Source organism: Mustela erminea, chromosome 18 (genome assembly GCF_009829155.1).
Source record: "Mustela erminea isolate mMusErm1 chromosome 18, mMusErm1.Pri, whole genome shotgun sequence".
NCBI classification, from domain to species: Eukaryota; Metazoa; Chordata; class Mammalia; order Carnivora; family Mustelidae; genus Mustela; species Mustela erminea.
Window position 1 is genome coordinate 58719714 of NC_045631.1, and position 16169 is coordinate 58735882.

At 55.9% G+C, this 16169-nt stretch overlaps 1 protein-coding gene across 3 annotated transcripts in view; it reads right to left on the minus strand.

The window, feature by feature from the left end:
• USP36 (ubiquitin specific peptidase 36) overlaps positions 1–15396 on the minus strand; it is a 38102-nt gene extending 22706 nt beyond the window's left edge. Inside the window, exons 1-6 of one of the 3 annotated variants that reach the window (XM_032321954.1) lie at positions 15093–15395; positions 12662–12823; positions 10482–10743; positions 9740–9961; positions 3276–3386; positions 2501–2603 (exon numbers count right to left, since the gene is read on the minus strand). In XM_032321954.1, coding sequence (XP_032177845.1) covers positions 2501–2603; positions 3276–3386; positions 9740–9961; positions 10482–10734 — 689 coding nt within the window. In that variant the 5' untranslated portion in view covers positions 10735–10743; positions 12662–12823; positions 15093–15395. Of the gene's footprint in view, positions 1–2500; positions 2604–3275; positions 3387–9739; positions 9962–10481; positions 10744–12661; positions 12824–13012; positions 13160–15092 lie in introns of those variants that run through there. The other 2 variants (XM_032321955.1, XM_032321956.1) reach the window with 2 other exon arrangements.
• Positions 15397–16169: the final 773 nt, after the last annotated feature.

A 16169-nucleotide genomic window follows, 5' to 3' on the forward strand; every position in this document is an offset into this window, starting at 1 on the left:
TGAATGAAGATCCTGAATCGTCTCGGTAAGGTCCTTGTAAGGTCAAGAGAGGGCCCGGCCTCGGGCTTCCGGAGCCCCGCATCCCCAGCCCAGGCTGCCTGGGAAGCCCTGGCAGGAGGACAGGTCCACCCAGCCCGGGCTTACTGAATGCGGGAAACACTGAAGCAAAGCTGGGGACGAACGCGGGAGGAGAACACAGTAAGGTAAGAGGTAAAGCACCTACGAGGCAGGCGGAGACGGAAGGATGGAGGTGCCGGGCCCCCAAACACTGACACACAGAACCACAGTCCAAAGAGCGAGGCCATGCACAAGCGTGCGTGGAGAGGCATTACTGAGTCGGAGATCCACGTCTTCCGAGCACCGCACGGCAGCTAAGACCCGACTGCACAAAGGGAATCCGGAGAGAGGGAGAAACACGGCCCATGTGCCGTCATTGTAAGCCTCAGCATCACGGCTGGGTCAAGACCCAACTCCAGTCATCACAACAGATGCAGAGGGCTGAACTCGCCTACGAATGAAACAGGCTTTCAACAAAGATGGGACCGTGTGGGTATGTGACCACAGCCGCGTCTACCGAGAAAAAGCTCCAGGAGGTCCAAGGAGGGGGGCACCTGCCAGAGAGAGGAGACCAAACACTCCGGCCCGGCGCAGAGACCGAGGCAGAGGAAGCGAGCACGGCAGGGCAGGCAGCCGGGCGCCCGACCACCCACCGACGCAGAGCACGCCGGTCAGGTCCCGTGCGCACGGGTCACAGGGCCGGCACGAGCAAGGCCTGCGAAGCAGAAACAGCATGAATGTGCTCTGCCCACGCGTCCGTCTAGTCTCAGACAGAACCGAAAGGAAAGAAAGTCACTTCCACCTGCACATCAAACTGGCTCGTTCAGCTGACATGACTCCTACTTTTTCTCACTTCACGAAGAGCAGCAACGCCTTTCTCGCGGACCGGTATGCGGAAAGCGTCCCACAACCCCCTGCACGGGGGCCTGGCCGTGCCTGGATCACCTGACGTCAGCCACGCGCATCCTTCCGCCAACACCCGGCCACTACTGTGCCCCGGACCACGGAAGGCTCATAGCCACCCACCCTGCTGCCCAGACGACACACGTGGACGCCCCCCTACCGCCCACAGGCCCAAACCCTGAACCTATCCGTCCTACCTAGCAACCCGGCCCGTCCCCCCAGATGCTCCCATCCCTGCAGCATCGGGGTCACGAGGCTGGCGCGGTGGCACGGTCAGCTGCTGTCCTCAACCTCCCCGGTGATTCTGCCGTATGACCAGGGCTGGGAGCCCCTAGGGGACGTGCTGTACCTACCTGCGTGGCAGGGAGGCCACGCCCTCTCCACCGGCAGGCCTCACCCGGGATCAGCCACATTCCTTACCTCCTCCCTCCCCCATCTCAGCCCCACAGGGACTCCTAGCAGGCCTCCTGCGGGTAAGAGGGCAGCAGAATTCTCCTGGGAACAGCTCCCAGGATCCCTCTGCGACAGCACTTGTAGACACTGGCCAGTGTCCGGCTTATCCCTCCCTTTCTGAGCTCCTCCCAAGAACCCAGTCTTTCCCCTGGAAGTGCCCAGTGCGAACCCAGCGCCTGGCACGCAGGGAACATGGGCAAAGAGCTCAAATCGTTAGCTAGAGCCCAGGGCGGGGAGAGGCACTGAAGGGCAGCCCCAGCGTCCATCCGCCTGTAGGGACCGAAGCGGAAGAGCATGTGATCGCGATACACATCTCAGTACAGAGAGGGACAGATGCCAGAGGAACCCATGGGACGTCTTCTCAGGGTTTAAAAAGAACCGCATCACTGAGACCAGAGGTTTCCCACGATCACAGCTACTACCCGACTTTGTTGAAGGACATTCCGGATGCTTAAGCTGTTTAAGGAGCATTTCCAGATTCCAGGACTAAGTTCTACCCCAAGCCCAAGCAACAGCCCTAGAACAGGCAGCATTTTCAGCCTATTTCCTTTTGTCTGAACCCAGACGCCAGGAGCTACAAAACATCCCTGACCGTAACTGTTTCACGAAAGGGAAGACGTGGCAGGAAGTCAGCGACCCGTCACGTGCATCTGTCTCTGCTTTCCCATCCGAAATGAAGACATCGTAACCAGGCAGAATGAGCCTGTCACACACCTCCCGCCCTCAGATGTCCCCGCACTGTCATGAAGACGCTGGCATCCCTACCCCCCACCCTGTCTCACAAGCACGAGATGGTTTTTAAGAGATGGGAAGAGTCCAGGACAACAGCTGAAGGCCCTCAGAAGCACCTGCCAAAACGTTTCCCTGCAGCGAGCTGCAGGGACGGGGCTCCCCCTCGGTGCCCGCCACCGCCCCCCGTCCCAGCGCGGAGCTGCACAGGCTGCGGGAGCAGTCCTGCACCAGAGCTTCAGCAGGCGCGGGACCTGACCCGGGTATCTGCGGAGCGCGCCTGCCTCCCCGAGAACGGGCTTTGGCTACCTCCGCGGCAGCGGGGTCTGAAGCCCCTCAGGACAGAGGAGGCACATACTTGGCGCAGCCGTTCAAACAGGCCTTCTGCATGGCGTCCACGATATACCGGAGAAACTCATGTGCATCCTCTTGGTTCCCAAAGCGGAAGTGCCGAGCAATTTCTAGAGAGAGAGAGAAGCATCAGACCAGCAGGGACGAGCTCACGCCTTCTCCCCCATCTCCCACCGCTGTGTGCTCATTGGCGACCCCCGCCGTCCCCGGGGGCCAGCAGCAAGTGAGGGAACCAAGAGCTCAGCAGGAACCGTGTGTCCCAACCCCAAGCGCTCGCGGCAGGGGTTTTCTTAGGCGACCAGAGGGCCCACACTGTCCATCCTCCACAGGAAGGCACGGATGCTGCACATCAGCGGGCACTAAGGGTGGGAAAGCCTCTGGTGAGCTAGTTTTCCAGGAGCCGGCAGAGCACAGGCAGGTCACAAGGACGCCGCACAAGGTTTCAGGAACCAACTGACCTGTGTCTTCTACCAAGCAAACAGGTGTCTGTGCTAACTGGTCCTGGGACATTCGGAAAAGCCCCAGCCTCCCCCTCCTCCCTGAGACACAGCCCCCAGCTGGCCCAAGCATCTGCATCCGTTAAGGGGTCAGCGCCCCCTGCCTCCTGACCCACACCAGCCCCTCAGTCGGTACCACCACATGCTCTGAAGTCTGTGACGGGAGGTCGTAGGACTCCTGGGGTTTGCTGCTGACTCCTCCCCACGTCCCCAGTGCCCTGCGCCCCCAGCGCCACCACAGACTCGGGCTGAGCTGCCCTCTGGTCGGGGCCGGGGGACTCTTACTTTTCAGATCTCGGATGAAGGAGACGGGCTTGATGGCGTTGCCGCTGTTGGCGAAGGCCTGGACCATGTGGTTCTGCATGAGGCACAGCATACAGAAGCTGCCTTGGTGACCTGCGCGGCACGAGGCGGTCCTGGTTGGTCAGAGCCCCCCACTCGCTCCTGACGCCCCCGTCCAGACTGCGGTCCCCACACGCACCCCACCCCAGGCTTGTGCTACTGACCTGTGCGAGCCCTCTCTGTGCGCCCTTGGTGCTAGTTCCTGATAAGAAGAGTAAGTCTGACTCTCAAAATCAGCTTATTACAACATGTCGTCCACCTTCTAACCTGTGCCACGTGGTCAGTAAGTGAGAATGTTCTAGGGATTCCCGACAACCCTGAGTCTGCTCCTCAAACATGGAATCCCCTGTCCACGGTGACACAGCTCTGCCTCCGAGAGCCCAGGCGGCCAGAGCGCGCGGCCAGACTGTACAGAACAGGTGCTGGCAGAACTCGACTTACAAAGGGGGCCCAACTGAGACCACAGGCCGCGGCCTGCCAGCCCCTGCCACATCCGAAACTCTGTTGCTGCTTGGGCAGCAGGCTGGAGAGCGGTACCTTCTAACCTTTATTACAAATTAAGAGATCTTTTACGCACAAAGCACAAAGCCTGTACCACTCAGATCCAGCTGAGGTATCTTCAAAGTAAAATGCCGCTGTCACAGTGACGTCCCCTCCATCACACTGCCCGGAGTCTCTCGCTGGAGGAACCACTAACCTCAGTGGGTCCCGACTGCTCCCGTTAACGTAGTTCCTACACACGTGTAGACCCACATGCAGCAGGTGTGGGTAAGCTTGCTTTGCACAAACTACACCACGTAGTATGTAGTGGTCAGTGGTCCTGACGCAGCTCTGGGTCCTTCACATAGACTAGAGCTTCTCACCCAACGGAGAGACCACAGTTCACGTACGTGTTCCTGCTGACACACACGGATCCTTCCGTGTTCCTGCTATCACAGACGATCCTGCACCCGTCTCAGTGTCCAACCTTCTCGAAGGCATAAACTCACCACAGACTTCTGGGTCCAAGGGCAAACCCATGATCAGTGCGGTCTCAGATACACTCCAGTACTGCCCAAGCAGACCCGGTCGTAACACAAAATGCACCAGCTGTCCTCCCCGTGCAACAACTCTCCTCACCCAGGTACTTCGACCCACTCCAAGTCAGTAACAAAGCAGCCTGCAGTCTGTGCTCTTTCGAAACAGAACATAGCTTGGGCTGGCAGAGATGTGGAGGGATGGGGACCACTCGCTGTGCACCGTTGCTGGGGATGCACACTGCTCCAGCAGCTGTGCACCGTTGTTGGGGATGCACACTGCTCCAGCAGCTGTGCACCGTTGCTGGGGATGCACCTGCTCCAGCAGCTGTGGAAAACAGGAGGGTGCTCCCTCAAACAATTAAAAAAAAACCAGAATTCCCAAACAGCAATCCCACTTCCGGGTTTACACGTAGAAGAAGCGAAAGCAGGGCTCAAACAGGTTCTATGCACCAGCCTTCCCAGCATTATTCATAACATGTAACAGAAGCCAAGTGTCCACCAACAAGTGAATGGGTAAGAAATGCAGGATGTACGCACAACAGACTATTACTCGGCCTTAAAAGCCGATCTGACACCTGCCACACCACCACGGATGAACCTTGAGGATGTGATGCCGCGTGAAGCCGGCCGGTCACAGGAAAATCAATACTGTAGGATTCTGGTTCCGAGAGTGGCTGGAGTCGCCCAGCTCACAGACAGAAAGGAGGAGGGTGGGCACCAGGGGCTAGGGGAGGGGGATGGGCAGTCAGGGTTGAAGGGGCAGAGCTGCTGTGTGGGAAGAGGAAGGAGCTCTGGAGATGGATGGCTGCACCATAACATACATGTTTTTAATGCCTCTGAGCTGTACACCCAGAAGTGGTCGATTCTGGGGCACCCAGATGGCTCGGTTGGTGGAGCATTCGACTCGACCCAATGGCCATGAGTTTGAGCCCCACGTTGGGCATAGAGAGTACTTGGGGAAAAAAATTAAAAGAAAAAGTTTTAAAATGGCAAATTTTACGTTATATGCATTTACCCCAGTACCGAAGTTTTATCTAAAAAAAAAAAAAAATGCTAGGGGCACCTGGGTGGCTCAGTGGGTTAAGCCTCTGTCTTCGGCTCAGGTCACAGTCCCAGGGTCCTGGGATCGAGCCCCACGTAAGGCTCTCTGCTCAGTGGGGAGCCTGCTTGCCCCTCTCTCTCTGCCTACTTGTGATCTCTCTCTCTCTGTCAAATAAACAGATAAAATCTTTTAAAAAAATAAATAAAATAAAATAAATAAAAATTTTAAAAATGCTACCCCTCCCAAATTAAGAAATTTTTTAACAAAATGCTACTACATACACGACCCCTCTGGAGGATTCTTGGAAAAGTTTGTATGAGCACCTTTACAAAAAGGGGAGACTTTCACTTCTCATTTCAGAGCTTTTGGATGCTTCTAACCCTAACCATTAATTATTTTTAAAATGACAATAATGCCTGAGGGGCTCAAATTTGGGCAAAAAACTAAAACATGCTATTAAAAGAACTTAAACACAAGCACTCACAACTGCAGAGTTTCAGAGTGATGCAGAGGGACCCTGGGGCCTTCACCGCACAGGCGTCCCGAGGGAGGACGAGAGCCCACCGCAAAGAGGGGCCGATCTTGGCTGCTTCCACTCACGCCCTCGCTCCCATGGGCTGCAGAGTATGTGTGGCGGGTTACGGGGACTTCCGGTGTCACCGCCTTTGGCTACACCAACCCTAACCGAGCTGACGAAGGTCCTGCCGAGGAAGCCGGCTGAACAAGAGAAGGACAGAGGGACCTAAGTCCGGGGAGGGGGGTCTCCTTACCACAGTCACGAGAGAAGAACGGAGCTGGGTGCCGGGGGGCTCAGTCAGCTGCGCGTCTGACTCTTGATCTGAGCTCAGGTCATGATCTCAAGGTCATAGGACTGAGCCCCACCTCAGGCTCTGCACTGGGCCTCTGAGTCAGCTTGAGAGTCTCTCTCTCCCCATTCTGTCCCTCCCCCCACCCAAGTGCGCACTCCCTCCCTCTAAAAAAAAAAAAAGAAAGGCTTAAAAAGACAAAAAAAAAAAACAAAAAAACCCCCACAATGACAGCAAGTCAAGTCTTGCTAAAAGTCTACCCAGACCGCGCGCGACATCACCAAGGTCACTACCGAAACAGATTTATGACCGACTTCACCCGCCGGGGCCCGGTGCCTCGGTATGTCAACTCCAGCCACCGCGGAGCCATCACCATCACAAGATGCTTAAAATGCCATTTCCTGCGCATGTCACCTTTCACTCATTTAAAAAGCAGCAACATAATGAACCTCCCCCAACACCTCACACAAGCGCGCATCTGAACGCCGTCCCTCTCTTGCTCCCGTCTCCCTGCCTCTGGCTCTATCCCGATTTCCTCACTTATTTTCATTGTTCACCAATTTTAAAAAATCATTTTTTAAGTCTCATCCCCTACGTGGATACCTAAACACTGTATCGTCTTGTTTTCCAACTCCATAAATAACCATCCAGGCTGGACGCAATCTGGGGCTTTTCTGGGCATCAGGCGGCGGCGCGCACGAGCGGTCTTCCTTCCCCACACCTCGCTGCTACCCCGGCAGGGGCCCGCGCCGCGTTTCAAGCATCCGTCCTGCTGACGGGCACCTGAGCGGCTTAGTTTGCTGCCTACAGATGATTTTACACACAGGCGTCCTGGCAGGCACGGACCAGAGCTCTTCTGCAGGAGGAGATCCGCTGGCTGGTAGGTTGCCTGGAAGCTGAGGCCAGTTCAGACGACCATCGAAGGTTCTCCTCATCCTCATGCTGACACAGCACCGCTCAGCCTCCGCAGGCACACCCATCGCAAAGGCGTCACTACACCTGTCACCACTTCGAGAGCATGTCCCTGGTTCCCGTCTCTCCCTACACTCAAACCACGAGTTTCCTCTTCTGTAAAATGCCGGTTCATAATTTTCTTTTGCTTTTTTATGAGTGCTCTTTCCCTTATTGGTCTGAATTATTTCCACATTCTTGGTAGCGATCCTTTGTGGGTTGTGTGTCCTGGGTCTTGCCTCCAGGTCGTAGCTCCCTGTTTGCCTTTTAAGTGTTTTCTGGAAACAAATGTTAACTTCAATGCAGCTAAATGTGTCATTTTTCTTTTGTAGTTGGTGCCTTCTGAGCCTTAAGAAATCTCCCATCCCAAGGTCAGAAGGAGATTTACCAATGTTTGTTATAAGAATCTAACATTTACTTTTGCTATTAAATTGTTAACATGTTCTCTGAGCACCGGCATGCTGTGAAACGGGGATCCTATTCTCTTCTTCCATACGTAAGCCCGAGCTCTTGTGAAGTTTCATCTATTTCAAATGGGAGACACGTGAAGAACCGACACGTCACACACCTCCAGGTGTACGCAGGGCCCTGGGCTCTATTCCATTCCTTCGGTGAGCGGGTCCCCTCCCTGACCCAAAACTATGTCTTAATCTAACTTGACAAGACTTCATAGTTGCTAAGGTGCCTCTCTTCGCACAGTCTCCTTCAGAGGTGTTTTGGTGATCTGGGGTCCTTTGCCCTGCTTTTCCATAGAAATGTTAGGATCAGGTGGAGTCATGTTAATTGGGGGAGAATCAACGTTTTGTGACAGTGAGGCTTCCCTCTGAAGGCAGCTCTCTTCAGGTATGTAGACGACCATGTCCTGTCTTCCCGTGAAGGATTTCTTGGTAAATTTAAACCTAGATGCTCTATCACTTTTGTTGTGATTCTGAATTTTACAGCGGCAAATAAATTTTTTTTAAGATTTTATTTTATTTAAGATTTTATTTGACAGATTTATTTGACAGAGACAAGTAGGCAAGACAGGGGGAGGCGGGCTCCCTGAGAGCAGAGAGCCCGATGGGGGGCTCGATCCCAGGACCCTGAGACCATGGCCTGAGCTGAAGGCAGAGGCTTTAACCCACTGAGCCACCCAGGCACCTATAGTGGCAAACATTTTTAAAAACTTTGTTATTTGGTGTAGAGAAATTCAACTAACTTTTTTTTTAATACTATTATCATATCTCGTCCCACTGCCAAATTTCTACTTAGATTCTCTCGCTTTCCAACGTAGGAATGCCATCTTCAGGGAACGACAGCGCGCTCCCTCCTTTTCCCTCCTAGGGCACGGCTGGGGCAGCACCGGCACATCTTCAGCACAAGTGGCGAGAGGCCCTTGCTTCCCTCCGCATTCTGAAGGATGTGCTTCCAATGTTTTCCTATCTAGAACGTTTTTCTGTATGCTTAGTAGATGCCCTTTATCACGGTAAGGGAACTCCTTCCTGTTGCTCCTTCGCCAGTTTATCATAAACTTCTGGGGGCACTACTTTCAGGCGACCTCTCTCTCTCTTTCAATCTGTCGATACAGTAATTAAGGAAGCAAACTTAGCAGTCTCCTCCGTAGCGCTTACCGTGAGCCAAGTACTATTCTGAGCACTTTACGTCAGTCGTTCAAGCTTCCCAAGACCTCTATTGGGGAGATGATACTCTTACTTGGCTGATGAGGAACAGGAAGCTTCTAGAAGGTTAGGTAACATTCCAGGGATCACAGCACTTCGGGGCAAAGCCAGGACAGGGCGCAGCAGGCCCAGCTCCGGAGGAATGGGTTCGCCTGCCGTGCTGTGTGCGTTCCACGGTCCCACTCCGAGGACAGCCCTGCATCACCAGGACGAACACGAGCCACTCGCGGTGTGGCAGAGACGACTGCCTGCGGCAGTATTCGGTCTAGAAGTTCTGTAACTACACTCGTAAGTGGGACCGTACTTTCTCCTCCTGTACCTGCTTAATTCTGTTACCCGAGAATCTAATAAAGTGAGCTGAGGGTTCTCTATTCTCTGGCAGAATCTGTTTCTCTAAATTTTCATAAAGCTCGCCCAGAAGCCATCTCAGCCTGGTATTTTCTTCATGGGAAGATTTTTAACCACCAACCCAATTTCTTGAACAGTCAGCAGGCTTTCTGCTTGCTCTGGTTTTGCTCCCTGACATTTTATTTCACCTTTGTCCTCTCACATCTCTGGGGCGCACCGCGTAAGGGACACAGCACAGACGGGTACCCCCGTGGATGTGGGGTCATCGAAGGTACATGTTTTTTTGTTTTTTTTTGAAGGTACATGTTTTGTACGTGTTTTTTAAAACACCTTTCTCCCCTTGGGTACTCATTCCCAGAACAGGCTGGGACCAACACTCCACCCCAGTGCCCGGCTCCCATGGCCTGGCCCGCAGCAGGCACACGGCAGATGCAGCTTTCATCAGAAACTATGTCGCAGGCTCCGCTCCTGAATCTGCCCCGGGCCAAGGGCTGCTAGCACCACGGCCGCATAGGTCCATCTCCCCAGGACACCGGCCGGTCCCCGCGCCTCCCAGCCCACCCGTAGGGCCAGCGGCACTCACAGTTGCGAGTATGTTCCTTGGAGAGCAGGTAGCTGGCCAGAGGTGGGGTGTACGTCAAGCACTGGAGGGTCGAGTTCAGGAAGCAGGTGTTGCCGAGGTTGTGAAGCCCCGCTCCCACGCGGTAAACCCGCTCCCACTTCAGCGACAGCCGCTCCGTGGGAAAGAGCACCTTCTGCGGGGCGGGGACGCCATCACCACCGCTCTCGTACGCGTGCTCGCTGCCTGTGAGAAAGAGACAGGGAGGAAAGCAGGGCTTCAGTCTGCACCTGGGGGGTCATGAAAAAGAAATCGCCGACAGGCATACTCCGCATGCACTTGCCAAGACGCGGTGTCAAAGGGTAACCGGTGTCCCCTGGAAGTTACTAGAAAGCCCCGGTGAAAACCCAGTCATCCCGTGGCTCCCGCGGACTGCTCAGGTCTGGAATTCCAGGAGCCCTCGTGGAGGAGGAGACGACACCCCAGGAACGAAGAGCTAGAGCCAGGCCTCAGCACTCCGAAGCCCGGCCCGTTTCTCCCACTCATTTCCTAGCCCCGCTTTTGATCCTATCAAACACACACAGTCCCAAGGGTTCCTAAAGATACAGATGCCATCGTGAGGCAACCCCGCGTCGCCACTTCTGTAACTACAGAGCACCGACCCCAGAGAAGCTTCCCCACTCCGACCACATCTGCTCTTGTTCCCCCTACTCTGCCAACACACAAGGGTGGGGCCCCTTCTGCCCAACCCCCCGGGCGTCCGTACCCTGTCTCCTGGCCTGTGGCTCGTCTGCACTCCTGTGGCGACTTGCTCCCTCTGTTTTAGGGTTCAGCAAGACATATTTGCTCTTTAAGGACTCCAGCTGATAGGAGAAACTCTTGCTGGCTGGCTCAAACTCGATCTTCTGTAAAAGGACTTTCTTGGCAGAGGAGGCCAGAAGCTTTCCCAGGTCCCCATCGTCGGCCGAGTCCTTGCGGCCGGGTTTCAGGGCTTCCTTCAGCTTATCGACTATGGGCATGGTGCATCACTGTGGGGACAAGAAGGAGCACAGAGTGAGGAGTAACTAAGTCCCAGGAACAAAGTGCCACTTCTCTGAAAGTCCCCTCTCGTCCTTCCGGACGTTGAGCACTACCAAGGCTACTCTGGCTTGGCTGCCAGCACCACGAAGGAGGTGTGAGACACGGAGACACACTACTGACCGCTGTGACAGAGCCCGTGCCTCCGTCAGGAAGGGAAGGCACGTCCACAAACAGCACTAAAGAGACGAAGGTGGCCCCGGGAAGCCGGAGGCCCCGCAGCACGTCCTTGTTGAGCGACTACGGGTCCCGGCTGGGTGCGATCTCCTCTGGGGGTGACCACATGGTCCTAACGTCTGCTCAAGAACGGGGGGGGGGGGGGCACCTGGGTGGCTCAGTGGGTTAGGCCACTGCCTTCGGCTCAGGTCATGATCTCAGGGTCCTGGGATCGAGTCCTGCATCGGGCTCTCTGCTCAGCGGGGAGCCTGCTTCTCTCTCTCTCTCTCTGCCTCCCTCTCTGCCTACTTGTGATCTCTCTCTGTCAAATAAATAAATAAAATCTTTAAAAAAAAGTTTAAAAAAAAAAAAAAAGAACGGAGGAACACTGGTGCTCGGAAGACACTCTGGCTGCACACACAGACCACACGCTTCCAGAATGAGCGTGGTGAGTTACAGCGCACGCCTCTGTGCTCGAGCTTGTGCTCTTCCAAATGAAGGCCAGAGGGCATGGGTCATCAATGAAACACTGCGAGTCCACACTGACCCACACTGGAAGTGCAACACACGCAACAGATCTCAAAGACTTGGTGTAAGAATGTAAAACATCTCAATAATCCTGAGCCGGGTTACAGGCTGAAATGATAATATTTTACACACACTGGGTTAAGGAACATGAAAATCAATTTCACTTGCTTTTTATTACTTATGTGGCTTCCGGAAAATTTTAAATTATACATGTGGCCTGTGTCATCGGACAGCGCTTGTACAGATGATCGTTCTGAAAGTGAGGTAGGGGAGATGGGACAGCGGTAAGACGGGCAGGTTCCCGCAAGCCATCCAAATCTCAAGAGGGATATGACAGCTCCGGGTGGAGAGCGGGCAGGCCTGGCTTATTCCCGCACCTGTCGGCCCTAAATTCCAGGGACAACCACTGTGACCTCCCAGGTCCCCTATTCTGTGTAAAACAGGGGGCTGAAAGCAGCACCAAAGGTGGATTTGAGGTTACCACGGGGAGAGCGTGCTGCAGCGCTGGAAACACGACTGACCGGGAATCCCCCCCAGTCACCTCTGACTGCAAGTCACTATCTTTCAACTCAACCATCCCAGCCAGAGCTCAAAGGCAATCTGAGTCACAGTTAGAAAAATAAGTTGGTTAACTGCTCACTGTCATCAGAAAAAGGAGGACTCCGTTAGGTACCTGGCACCCAGTCAGCCACAGGGCACTGCCGTGGCAGGAGGAGCCTGAAACTTAGTGACAGCATCTCTTACTAAGCCGTTCAAATGTATCCTTATGGAGCATCTCACTCCCCACATGGCTCAAATTTTTTTTATCTATAAAAACTTGTGTGGGCAGGGGGAGGCACACTTGGGGGTTCAGTTGGGTGGGCGTCTGCCTTCGGCTCAGGTGGTGATTGCAGGGTCCTGGGATTGAGCCCCGCATCAGGCTCCCTGCTCGCTAGGAAGCCCGCTTCTCCCTCTGCCCGTGGCTCCCCCTGTTTGTGTACATACTCTCTGTCTCTATCAAATAAATAAATAAAATCTTAAAAAAAAAAAAAAAAAAGCAGCAAGCACAAGTTCTTTGATTTGAGGAAATAAAAGAACCTTTCCCAAGGGGAATTATCAAAGTGTACCCACTGAAGCACTGCTCCCGGGCGATAAGCCAGCGACGCGGGGAAATGAAAAATGACTCCGAAGCCTGTGCTGGCTCACCTGGGACGGCTGACCTCGGGCGTGTTGGGGCTGCAGCATGGGGTCAGGTTCCAGCCAGACTGGGCAGACGCAGGGCAGGACCCTCCGGTTCATGAGCTCCTTGGCTGCACCCCATGAAATCACCAAAGCTGCAAGTCTGTCAACCCGAAGGGGCGTCAGAATCTGTGGGGTGAACAGGGCACCACGTGAGGCCTCTCTCTTCCACCATCTCAGCCCCACGGCACTGACCCAGGGCGGGAAAGCAGGCTGTCTGTCTGGAAGAGTCTGTCTGAAGGAGTATGGATGGTGCTAGGTGGATTCGGGAGTCTGGGGAAGAACTGAACAGACTCGCTACAAGTTACTACAACGTACGTGATAGGAAACACCGCCCTTGGCTTGGTATCTTAACCTTCAGGCCCGTGACAAGCCCAGTGAACAAAAATCTTCAGTGAACTCCAGTCTAAATCACTTTCCAAAGAGTGAAAGGGCTGACTTCCAGATTTCATAAACCAGAATTTCAAAAAAAAAAAAAAAAAAAAAAAGGAAAAGAATCGAAGGAGCAGTAAGAATTACCATATTTTCACTTTGCTAAGTGCAGATTTTTTCCCTTGAACTACCATCCACAATCACTGTAACTACATAAAATTAAAATACTTAAAAATTTCTTGCTGTGGAAGCCTTCAAATACGTACAAGTTGGTGGGAACAACACAGGGACCACCACGTTCTCCTTATTCAGCACCAGTAATTGCTGCGCAGGCCCACTCCTGATTCCTCTCCTGTCCCCGCATTACTGACAGCAAATTTCAGATAGATCGTGCCTCACAGCCATAAATAAAAAGTATACCAACCACAAAATAAATGGGGGGGCATGATGAACATGATCTCAATAAAAGCCAATCGGTGAGGTGAAGCTTCCAGTCTCACAAAAATTTCCTTATAATATCCCTGTCTGGGTCGAAACTCGTACCTCCACGTGGACAGACGGACATGGGTCCAAGGGCAAATGTTCGGGAACCAAACAGCAAGACAACAAACAGAACTCGGCAGATAATAAGCCAATTTATTTCAAGAGAAGAGATTTAAAGAACATCTATATCCCACAGCCTCCTCCTCGCGGTGGAAGTCAGAGATTTCGAGCAATTTTTCAATTTCTGGCAAAGATCAACCTCTATGTCACCAGTTCCACCCAAAACATCAAAAACAACCAAAAAAATGTGCTCTCTCTGAGGTGTAGGAACCCAGAGAAAAATGTCCTTGTAATCAGCAGGCCCTCTGATGACCGCTGGACAGGACGCGCTTCAAAAACCCGGCAAGGGTGCTCCCTCCGCTCCGCCCTCCAGGAACAGCTCAGGCTCCTCCAGGCCCATTTCCACCTCCAGGAGGAGGAAAACAACATCCGCAGAACACCCTTCAAGCATACTCTCTCTCCCTCCTCCCTCTAGATGCACTTTTCCGGGATGAAATGCACCCAAGACTCACAGGGTCAACCACGTGCTGGGGGGGGAGGAGCCCAGATGGACAGAGCCTGGGGCCTCTCAGGGGCACTTTCACAGGGGCCTCCGGTCCGCAGAGCCTGCAGGACACCGGTCTCCAGCCGGAAAAGGGTAAGCAGAGCCTCCCTCTCCTTGGAGGCCTGGTTCTAGGCGTCTCTTACAGAAAGCGGGCTGGCCACCATGCTTTCCTCGCTCATCTGTCTCCGTTTCAGAAGCTCCTCTGCCTCGCCCCTAGTACCCCAGGGGAGGCTCAACTCTCCCGAATAAAACGCGGGGTACTTTACAGCCGCACAGCTTGTCCCACCCACCCACATTCACCATAACCATGACCCTGAAGAAGGTTACCCTCTCCAGGGATAAGTCTTTCCCACATTTCTTACTAAAAGGGGGGAAAAATGAAATTTCAGCAGGGCTGCCCGGCAGAACAGGCTCCTCCAGGTTTTGACTTAAGGCATTCCAGGGGAAGTCTGGGTCCTGCCCTGGTGATGCTTCCCTGGGCAACGGCTGTGCCCGAGACCGACAGAGACCACGGCCGTCCCCGATTCCCCGGGGCTCCTGGCCGGGGCAGCTCTATCCCCCACCACTGGTCGCGGTTCCCCGGGAACAGCAAAGAGCGCGCCTCCCCGACCCTCTCTGCGGAACCCCCAGCCCCTCGAGGACTGCGCAGCCCTGGGCCTTCCCTGCGGATCCTGAGTCCTTGCGGACCGCGCGCCCCTGACCCCGCCGTGGACCGCCGACCCACTCAGGGACCGCGCGCCCCTGACCTGCCCGCGGACCTCGGAGCCCTCGCAGACCAAGCGCCCCTGACCTCCCCGCGGACCCCCAAGCCTCTCCCGGACAGCACGGCCCCGAACCCCTCGCTAACGCAGTAGCCCTGGGCCCTCCCCACGGGCCCCCGAGCCCCTCGCGGCCGCGCGCGCCCGCCTCTGCCCCGGTGCGCCCCCCTGCAGGCCGCACCTTCCCGCGCCCCCGGCCCAGCCGAAGTCCTTCACCCGGCCGGACGCGCCGTCTCCCGTCGGCCTGCGCGCCGCCGACACCCGGCCCCAGCCTACCCGGCCCTCGGCGGGCCCGGCTGCAGGCCCGCGGCGCTGGCGTCTACTCGGCCCGGGCCCCGCACGCGCACCATCCGGGCCTCGGGCGCCTCACACACGTGTCACCGCGACGCTTAAAGGCGCCGCGACTGGCGGCCCGCGCTGCGGGACTCGGAAGGTCGTGGCGGCTTTAAGAGACGGGGCTGGCCGCGTCCCCGCTCCCTGGGCCCGCCCACCGCCGTTCTACGTGGCCGCTACGTCACGCTGCTCCCCGCGGCCCCTCCAGCCTACGCGATGACGCCAACACGCAGAGCCGGAGTCGCCCCGCCCCCTGGGCCGGCGCCCAGCGCGTTCCCGGAGAGCACGTGAGGCGGCCGCTTCCGGGTCTGCCGCGGGTGTGCGGCGGGCGCAGCCTCAGAGCGCGGGCTCCTGGCGCGTGCCGCGTGCCGCGGGTGGCGCGGGGCTCGGCCTCCCTCTCCGGAGCCCTTTAGTGGCCTAGACGCGGGCGGGGAGCGATGAGGGCAGCAGGGGAGGCCGAGCCGAGCTGTTGCGGTGAAGGGTGGGGGCGTAGGGGGATGTGGCCTTTGACTTCGGAAGTGTCCGGGCCGCGCGGGCGCTCGCGGTGCCCAGCCCCCTTGCTGACCGCGTGACGATGACCTGAGGCTTCCGGTGGCGTGCGGCAAATGGCACCGCTCCTGCGGCGTTTCTGAGGCTGCGTTGCACCCAAACCGGTCCTTCCCGACCTCCCGGGCTGGGGTGGGGGGAGGGGCGCGCTCCGAGCCCGACCCAGGCCCTGGCACTCTCAGGGCGCAGAGGGTGGGCGGAAACGACTGCCCCCAGACTACGACCGACCTCCTGCACACGACGCGGTCAGCCTGGTCTTCCCTGGGGTGGGGGGGTCTGGAGGGGGCGGGTGAGTTGCTGGGGGAGCCCGCGCCCCACACAGTCCCTGCTCTGGGGGCTGGGGATGGAGGGTGACAAGAGGTGTAACCCGGACAGGATT